The sequence below is a fragment of the Trichechus manatus genome, unplaced genomic scaffold (assembly GCF_000243295.1).
Source record: "Trichechus manatus latirostris isolate Lorelei unplaced genomic scaffold, TriManLat1.0 scaffold00043, whole genome shotgun sequence".
NCBI lineage: Eukaryota > Metazoa > Chordata > Mammalia > Sirenia > Trichechidae > Trichechus > Trichechus manatus.
Genome location: NW_004443979.1, coordinates 5214306 through 5224837, shown reverse-complemented (window position 1 = coordinate 5224837; position 10532 = coordinate 5214306). Strand labels below are relative to the sequence as shown.

The window sequence follows — 10532 nt, the reverse complement described above, 5'->3', positions numbered from 1 at the left end:
AACAACAAAATAAAATAAATAATTTTAAAAATAAAAAAAAAAAAAGAGTTGTAGCATTTTGAAAAACCGCATCTCAAATGGCAATACTGGTTGCAGTATTTGAGTAAACAATGTAACACACCTATACTACCCTGCATTTTTAGCTGCTATATTCACAGTGATTCATTCATTCACTTCTTTCTTCTTTCATTTTCTTTCATCCTTCCATCCTTCCTTTCTTCCTTTCCTCCCTACGTCCCTGCCTCCCTTTCTTTCTTTTTTTTTTTTTTTTTGGTTAGAGTATGGGGGTCTTCGAGTGTTGTTATGCCTGAATATTTACATACCAAATATATATAGTTTTATCATAAATTTTTTCCTTTTATTTCTCTCTTAGATTACAGTTAAGGCATTGTTGTTTTTAAATAATGGATGTAGATTATATTATCTACCAATTTTATTTAAGGACAGTAAATGATAAGGGTAGACTCAATACATATAGATACAGCAAGGCTAAAATATTTGAAAAAAATTATTTTGACTGATAGGCTTTTATTTTCTAGCAGAATCAATCTTTAACATTGGTGCAGAATAAATAGAACTGTAAATATCATTTCAAAATGTATGTGGTTAATTTTACTAATCTCAATTATATTTCTTCTATTTTTTCCCTTCTTACAAGAGAGGATACTCTACATATATATTGAGAGCATACACACACACACATACATATATATGTAGCTATATACCAAAAAACAACAAACACATTGCTGTCGAGTCGATTCTGACTCATGGTGACACCCTGTGTTACAGAGTAGAATTTCTCCATAGGGTTTTCTTGACTGTAATCTTTACACAAACAGATCACCAGGCCTTTCTTCTGTGGCACCACTAGGTGGGTTTGTACCACAAATCTTTAGGTTAGCAGTAGGGCACAAATCATTTGTGCTACCCATGGACCTTATAATGACTTGTGAATCCACGCAGAATGTGATGTATGTCTTCATATGTTAAAATCGTGATTAAATTCCACTCAAAGGTTAAATTAATCACAAAGATGAATAAACATTACCAAATCACTCCTATCTAGAATTTTTAAGACTTATGTCAATATCAGATTCTAACCATCTACTTTACTAAGCATGATGTCCTTCTCCAGGGACTGGTCCCTCCTGATAACAAGCCCAAAGCACATGAGAAGAAGCCTCGCCATCACTGCTTCTGAGAAGCGTTCTGGCTGTACTTCTTCCAAGACAGATTTGTTTGCTATGGCAGTCCATGATATATTCAATATTCCTCACAAACACTGTAATTCAAAGGCATCAATTCTTCTTCGGTCTTCCTTATTCATTGTCCAACTTTCACATGCATATGAGGTGACAGAAAACATCATGGCTTGGGTCAGGCACACCTTAGTTCCAAAGTGACATCTTTTCTTTTTAACACTTTAGAGATCTTTCGAAGTAGATTTGCCCAATGTGATACATGATTTCATTTCTTGACTGCTACTTCCATGACGGTTGATTGTAGATCCCAGTAAAATGAAATCCTTGACAACTTCAATCTTTTCTCCGTTTATAATGATACTGCTTATTAGTCCAGTTGTGGGGACTTCTGTTTTCTTTAAATTGAGGTGTAATCCATACGGAAGGCTGCAGTCTTTGATACTCACCAGTAACTGCTTCAAGTCCTCTTCACCTTCAGCAAGCAAGGTTGTGTCATCTGCATATTGCAGGTTGTTCATGAGTCATACTCCAATCCTGATGCCGCATTCTTCTTCATATACTCCAGCTTTTCAGATTATCACCCAGCATACAGACTGAATAAGTACGGTGAAAGGATACAACCCTGATGCACACCTTTCCTGATTTTAAACCATGCAGTATCCCCTTATTTTGTTCTAACGATTGTCTCTTGGTCTATGTCCAGGTTCCACATGAGCACAATTAATTGTTCTGGAATTCTCATTCTTTGCAATGTTATTCATAATTTGTTATGATCCACACAGCTGAATACCTGTGCACAGTCAATAAAACACAGGTAAATATCTTTCTGGTATTCTCCGCTTTCAGCCAAAATCCATCTGACATCAGCGATGATATCTCTCATTCCACGTACTCTACTGTATCTGGCTTGAATTTCTGGCAGTTACCTGTCGATGTACTACTGCTGTAATCTTTTTTGAATTATCTTCAGCAAAATTTTACTTGCATAACATTGATATTATTTCATAATTTCTGTATTCCGTTGTATTACCTTTGGAATGGGCATGAATATGGATCTCTTCCAATAGGTTGGCCAGGTAGCTGTATTCCAAATTTCTTGGCATAAACGAGTGAGTGCTTCCAGCACTGCATCCATTTGTTGAAATGTCTCAATTGGTATTCTGTCCATTCCTGGAGCCTTGTCTTCCGCCAATGCCTTCAGTGCAGCCTGGACCACTTCCTTCCGTACCATTGGTTCTTAATCATATGCTCCCTCCTAAAATGGTTGAATGTCGCCCAATTCTTTTTGGTACAGTGACTTTATGTATTCCTTCTATCTTCTTTTGATGCTTCCCACGCTGTTCAATTTTCTGCCCATAGACTCCTTCAATATTGCAACTCAAGGCTTGAATTTTTTTTTGTTTTTCTTTCGGTTCTTTCCGCTTGAGAAACACCAAGCATGTTCTTCCTTTTTGGTTTTCTAACTTCAGGTCTCTGCACATTTCATTGATACTTTACTTAGTCTTCTCCAGCTGCCCTTTGAAATCTTCTGTCCAGCTCTTTTACTTCATCATTTCTTCCATTCATTTTAGCTACTCTACATTCAAGAACAAGTTTCAGAGTCTCTTCTGACATCCATTTTGGTCTTTTCTTTCTTTCCTGTCTTTTTAATGACCTTTTGCTTTTTTCCTGTATGATTTCCTTGATGTCATCCCACAACTAAACTTCATTCATTAGTGTTCAATGTGTCAAATCTATTCTTGAGATGGTCTCTAAATTCAGGTGGGATACACTTAAGGTCATACTCTGGCTCTCATGAACTTATTTTAATTTTCTTCAGCTTCAACTTGGACTTTCATATGAGCAACTGATGGTCTGTTCTGCAGTCGGCCCGGGCCTCATTCTGACTAATGATATTGAGCCTCTCCACAGTCACTTTCCACTGATGTAGTCGATTTGATTCCTGCGTATTCCATCTGGCAAGGTCCACATGTGTACTTCTCTCTTGCGTTGTTGAAAAAAGATATTTGCAATGAGTAAGTCATTGGTCTTGCAAAATTCTACCATGAGATCTCCGGCATCCTTTCTATCACCAAGGCCATTATTTTCCAACTACCGATCCTTCTTCTTTGTTTCCAACTTTCATATTCCAATCTCCAGTAATTATCAATGCATCTTGATTACCGCATTTGATCAATTTCAGACTGCCGAAGTTGGTAAAAATCTTCAGTTTCTGCACCTTTGGCATTAGTGGTTAGCATGTAAACTGGAATAACAGTCATATTAACTGGTCTTCCTTATAGGCATATAGATATTATCCTATCACTGACAGCACTGTACTTCAGAATAGATCTTGAAATGTTCTTTTTGATGATGAATGCAATGCCATTCCTCTTCAATTTGTCATTCCTGGTTTTGTGGACTGAATTTTGTTCCCCAAAAATGTGTATCAACTTGCTAGGCCATGATTCCCAGTATTGTGTGATTGCCTTCTATTTTGTGATGTGATGTGATTACTCTGTGTGTTGTAAATCCTAACTTCTATGATTTTAATGAGGCAGGATTAGAGTCAGGTTTGTTAATGAGGAAGGACTCAATCTACAGGATTAGGCTGTATCTTTCTTGAGTCAATCTTTTTTGAGATATAAAAGAAAGAATTAAGCAGACAGGAGAAAGACCTCATGCCACCAAGAAAGAAGCACCAGGAGTGGAGCACGTCCTTTGGACTCGGGGTCCCTGCACTGAGAAGTTCCTATACCAGGGAAAGATTGATGACAAGGACCTCCCACAGAACCAACAGGGACAGAAAGCCTTCCATGGGACCTGACGCCCTGAATTCAGATTTCTAGCCTCCTAGATTGTGAGAGAATAAATTTCTGTTTGTTAAAGCCATCCACTTGTGGTATTTCTGTTATAGCAGCACTAGATAACTAAGATACCTGGCATAGTAGAACATTTGATTGTCTGATTCAAAATGGCCACTACCAGTCCATTTCAGCTCACTAATGCCTACGGTATCGCTCTTTATACGTTCCATTTCAGTTCTGACAACTTTCAATTTTCCTAGATTCATACTTCAGACATTCGACATTCTGGTTATTAATGGATGTTTGTAGCTGTTTCCTCTCATTTTGAGTTGTGCCACATAGCAAATAAATGTCTCAAAAGCTTGACTCCATCCACGTCATTAAGGTCACTCTACCTGAGGTGGCAGCTCTCCCTCATTCGTATTTTGAATCTCTTCCAACCTGAGGGGTCATGTTCCACCACTATATCAAACAATATTCTGCTGTTATCCATAAGGTTTTCACTGGACAACTTATTCGGAAGTAGATCACCAGGTCCTTCTTCCCAGTCTGGAAGCTCCACTGAAACCTGTCTACCATGTGTGACCCTGCTGGTATTTGAAATACCAATGGCATAGCTTCCAGCATCACAGAAACATGCAAGCCACCACAGTACGACAAACTGACAGACGAGTGGTGGTCACCTTTATTATAGCATCTACTAATTTCAATCTAGACAATCACTTAAAGAATCACATATGAAGTCAATAACATATTTTTATTTGTGTATTTTATAAGTCTATTTGTGTTAACATGTTATTACACTTTCATGAAAATCTAATCTATTAAACTTATACTAACGTATATAAATCTTAAAATTTTACCTCTTCTCTTTTTTCTCCTTCTTCCACTGAAATATCATGGTCTGTGACATTTTCGATGCAAGGTAAGTCTGAAGAAGAGATCACAATTTCTTCAGGTTCTTGCATGAACAAAGGTTTTTCCTCTTGCTGGATCCATTCTTGATATACTTTTACCACCCTTCTCATAGCTGCTGCTTCACAAATTGGCAACAAAAATGCCTAGTGACAAAAAAAAGAGAATAGTGATAACAATACTTTCTCCTTTGCCACAAACCTCTAGTATATATATTTCTAACATTATGAAACATGAGATAAATGCTTGTTTAAAAGTTAAAGTCAAATAATTTGCTGTTGGAAAAGCTTCTGGTAGCCAAATAAATTGTAAATTCATTGAGACAGAAATGCTTCTGGCAGTTAAACAATGACTTCAAGCAGAAGGAGCTAAGACTTGCTTCAATTGTGTGTCTCACAATGCAATATTCTGTTTCATGAAATAGTTGTGCCCTTACACTAACTAGACAGTAGACAAGAATTATCTTAGGTGAAGGGAAGGATAACACACACTACAGGACTAAAACTACTGGACTAAACTAAAAGCTAAGAAGTTTCCTGAATACAACCAAACACTTTGAGGGACAGAGCAGCAGGGGCTGTGGTCTGGGGATCATGGTTTCAGGGGACATCTAGGTCAACTGGCATAACAAAGTTTATTAAGAAAATGTTCTGCATCCCACTTTGGTGAGTGGCATCTGGGGTCTTAAAAGGTAGCAAGCAGCCATCGAAGAAGCATCAATTGGTCCCAATCCACCTGGAGTAAAGGAGAATGAACAACACCAAAAACTCAAGGAAAATATTAGCCCAAGAGACAAAAGTGCCACATAAACCAGAGACTCCATCTGCCTGAGACCAGAAAAACTAGATGGTTCCCAGCTACCATCAATGACCGCCCTGACAGAGAACACAACAGAGAGTCTCTGACGGAACAGGAGAAAAGTGGGATGCAGAACTCAAATTCTAGTAAAAAGACCAGACTTAATGGTCTGACTGAGACTGGAGGGACCCCGGAAGACATGGTCCTCAGACCCTCTGTTAGCCCAAAACTAAAACCATTCCTGAAGCCAACTCTTCAGACAAATATTAGACTGGACTATAAGACATAAAATGATACTCGTGAAGACTGTGCTTCTTATTCTTAGCTCAAGTAGATACATGAGTCTAGGTGGGCAGCTCCTGTCCAGAGGCAAGATGAGAGGGGAGAAAGGGACAGGAGCTGGTTGAATGGACACGGGAAATCTGGGGTGGAAAGGAGGAGTGTGCTGTCATGGTGTGGGGAGGGCACCTGGGGTCCCATAGCAGTGTGTGTATAGATTTTTGTATGAGAAACTAACTTGAACTGTGAACTTTCACTTAAAGCACAGTTGAAAAAAAAAAATGAAATTGTGTCTAGTTTTTCTTTTCATAGCCACTATCTACTCATTTCAACTTCAAAAATCACAAGACCTTTACCAAAAACCTGACACTTTCTACTCTAGAGTTATCAGTGGGTGTATTTAATAGGAATCATGGGCCAAATGACTCTGAATGAAATTAATAAAATTATCAGCATCCTTGAGATAATGATAAAAATTTAATGTATAATATTAACAGGGTCATTTAATGTTGCTTGGTAATTCTTTTATTACCTAGCAAACTGCATTCTCTGTACTTTCTTCCATCTAACAAACCATTCCCAAATTTCCACTTTTATATCACCAGTTCACAGCAGCTTAATGGCAAGTGGCATGATTTTGATCATCGCTGTCTGATGTAAGGCCATTTTATTTAGAAACTGCAGCAACAACTTAGCCTTTCTTTAAAAACTTCAAAAAAAAAAAAAGGAATAAAGCAGTTCAAATAATCTCAAAGAAGTTCTGTTCTAAGATAATAAAAAGTTTACTTGTTTTTAAAAATTAGTTATCCCCAGAGTTATTTATTATTGCAGAAAATTGTCAGACTACATCCCATGTGGCTTGGTGAATTTCCTAAAGGTCAAAGGATAACCTTTATCCTGGCAGACTCTAAAATATGGTTTTGCAACACACTAAATACAGATCTTGAGGACAGATTGATATTAGATGTGGCTAAAAACTGATGCATAAAGCCAAAATGCCAATTTATAAATTTACAGTGAGACCTAACTATCACAGAAACCAGAACATTCAAGTTCACATATTAGCATCTATCACCCTATGAAGAAGCAATTTCAGAATAGCAATCATAATTAGATATCAATTTTTAATTGATAAAAGATACTGCCTCACTGGTAAAGGAAAACTTGAATCTATACTCATCAAACTTCCTCACTGCAGACAGACCTACATGAGGAGGTCAAATCGTAACTAGAAAACTACAGGGAGGAGGAATCAGAACAAAAGGAGACGGAAAAAAAATTTAACGGCATCAGCTTAAGATAAACTTGTAGAGTCTTCTAATAATAAAATTAGCTTTGCCAGTTTACTGGTAGCGAAGGCGCTTGTTTTGCACTGAATACACACTAATAAAACTCACTTGTCTCTGAAATTCATCTTTTAATATGCTTCCATTATTGACCAACCCACGTTATGACCAACATATTCTTTATGATTCAGTCAAGTACAGGAAGCATTTATCAGACCAGGGAACTTTTTCTGTCTCCTTAAAGCAGTGGTTCTCAAATATTTTGGTCTCAAAACCCCTAACTTATTACATGTTCCCACAAATAACATTTTTTTAAAATGAAAAATGACTAGAATTTCCAAAATAAAAAAAATTTTAAAAATGAGAAGAGCAGCACTGCTTTACATTTTTGCAAATCTTTTTAGTATTTGAGAAGTGGCATGATTTAATAGAAGACAGATGGATTCTCATATCTGCTTGCTTCTTCTGCATTCAATCTGGTGCAACATCACATATCAAGTATCCTCTGGAAAACTCCACAGTACATTTGTAAAGGAGTAAGAGTGAAAAGCATAAGTAACACCTTACTATTATCGTAAATAATAGTTTTGACCTCATGGACCCTCTGAAAGAGTTCTGGCGGCTCCCAAGAGTGCCAGACTACACTTGGAGCATCAATGCTTTAAAGTGACTTGGAATATGTATATATGTCGCCAGTGGTGCTCTTAAACGTTAAACTATTGATATACTACATTTATCTCATATCTAAGTACTTGAGGTGCCTCACTATAGCCTTCAAGTACTAAACGACATAAAGCACACTGAGTTTCCTTACAAAATTAATGCTTACAGTGCATTTATGCCCATTCTACTAAACATGGAGAATAATTTTATAATTTCAAATGACTCGAGCATTTAGGCTTTACAGTTGTATCTTTGTATTAAAGACACATAACAATATAAATTCCTTCACCTGAGATAGAACTACAATCATTATATTGCCCCTAAAATGTATCATCAACTATACAACAAATTACCTTATGACTTAGCTTCTACATACACGTTAGTCCCCAGACAGCACTGGCATAGTGCCTGACATTTGATAGTTCCTAAACTTCTTGATTCATTTACCAAATATTTATGAAGTGCCTACTCTCTGCCAGGTAGTATATGATGCACTGGGAATACAGTGATGAATAACAGAATACAAATATTCATGGAGGGTTGACCAACACAATTAGCAAGTTTGATCTAATGGACTTAGTGATCACTGTAATAACTTTCAACGAATATATTTGTTTCAAGTACACAGAGTATTTATGGGCCAGAAGTAAGTTTTAATACAACTTATAATAATTAGTACCATTGTATTCTCTACCCAAAATACAATTACATTAGAAATTTTTAAGAAAACAAGAAAAATTTAATGTTTCGAAGAAACATATTTCTAAATAACTCACAGGTCAAGAAAGATATCATAGAAATTAGAAAATATTTAGAAATGAATAATAACATAAATACTATACATTAAAATTTGTGGAATGCAGCTAAAACAGTAGTACAGGATAAATTAATAACTTCAAAAATGCTTATATGAGAAAAAAATGATGCTAAAAATTAATCAGCTAGGAAAAGAACCACAAAATAAGATTAAGAAAAGTTTACAAGGAAATAACAAGGAGCAAAAATTAATAAAATAGAAAAACAAACATAAAAAACAGAAGAGGATCAACAAAGCCCAAAGTTCATTCTTTGAAAAGTCTAATAAAATTGACAAATCTCTGGCAAGAATCATTAAGAAAAAAATAAACAAGGTACAAATAAATACTAATAGGAATGAAAAGGGAAGACAGATATTTAAAAGATTACAGCAGAATGTAATAAACTTTGTCAACAAATTTGAAAACAAATGTAATTAATAATTTCCCAGAAAAATATACTTATTCAAACCGATTCAAGAAGAACTAGAAAATCTGAAGAGTTCTATATGCTTTAAAATAAAATTTCCACAAATTAAGTATTCCAACACTATTTATCAAGTATCTTTCCCTTCCTATCTGTCATACATTCTGTCAACACGAACCTTAAATCTGGCATCCAGAACCAATGCCAAAGCTGGACAAAATGTTAAATCAAGTTTTCATCTTTAATTTAGACTGAGAAGCTTAATACCACCTCAAGCTCTTGTTTACACATTGATACATCAATAAACATCTGTAGGAGAACATTTGCTTTGCCTAGGGAGCCCCTGGCTTGTGAAGGCAGCGTGGTACAGAACAAAAAGCACTGACATGGGAACCAGAATCTGGGAGTTTTAGTCCCAGATCTACCACTTACTTGCTGTGAGACTTGAGTGATCCCCTTCAGCTACAAAACTCAATGATGTTTACCTGCAAAAGTTAAGTACCTTTGCTATTAAGAGCAAATGATTAATTTTCATAAGCTTTATTTTCCACAAAACCTCTATGTATTTGAGAATGTGCATTTAGGAATTTCTAGCTATCTTGATGTGAAACAGCTTTTTCTGTCTCGATCTCTCTTTCCTTTTTTTCCCTCCCAAGTAAAATCCGTCTTAAGTAACTTTAACTTTAAAATCGCTTAGGGGACAAAACTAAGTCTCTGAAGGGAGGATAAAAGCAATGAAATCAAAAAGGCTTCTCATACACATAAACCACCTTTTACTGATCATTGAGTGGAAGACAAAATAGTTTTACTGTAATTTAATAATCAAATGATGGAAGAAAAGTTTCAAACTATTAAACTGGAAAATGTTGTGTGACAGATATATTTACAAAGAAAAAAAAAAAAAGAGTAGCTGCTTAGGCTGCTTGTGTAGAACCAAAAACCTCTTGGAACTTGGCTTCTTGGTTTGGAGGTTTAGGGTCATGATTTTATGGGGCATTCCAGTTAATTGGCCTAATAACATGTTTAGTGCTTCTGTTCTACCTCCTAGTTCACTGTGTAGTGCCTGGGGTCTTAAAAGCTTGCAAGCGGCCATCCAAGACACAACAGATGGTCTCTATTCACCTGGAGTAACAGAGGAAGATGGATTCTCAGGAAGAGAAGGAGCATATGGAATGTGTTGATAATTGCCTACATGAACAACTGCCTCCTTTGCCATGAGACCAGAAGACTGGATGGTGCCTGGCTACCATCAATGAACATTTTGATCAAAGATTCTATAGAAGAATTCTGATCAAAAAGGGGAAAACGAAGAACAGAATTTAAAATTCTCATGGACTCCAGACTTCCTAAACTATTGCCCTGAGATAAACTTTAAATCTTAA

General features: G+C 36.3%; 1 protein-coding gene across 9 annotated transcripts in view; it reads right to left on the bottom strand.

Moving 5' to 3' along the window:
• RALGAPA1 (Ral GTPase activating protein catalytic subunit alpha 1) overlaps positions 1-10532 on the bottom strand; it is a 261573-nt gene that overhangs the window by 189351 nt on the left and 61690 nt on the right. For 7 of the 9 annotated variants that reach the window (XR_002824118.1, XM_023731458.1, XM_004376508.2 and 4 more), the window contains one exon: positions 4852-5049. Coding sequence is in view for 8 of the 9 variants with exons in the window: in XM_023731458.1 (XP_023587226.1) it covers positions 4852-5049 (198 nt within the window). In the remaining variant the exon portion in view is untranslated. Of the gene's footprint in view, positions 1-4851; positions 5050-6512; positions 6690-9582; positions 9636-10532 lie in introns of those variants that run through there. The other 2 variants (XM_023731461.1, XM_023731460.1) reach the window with 2 other exon arrangements.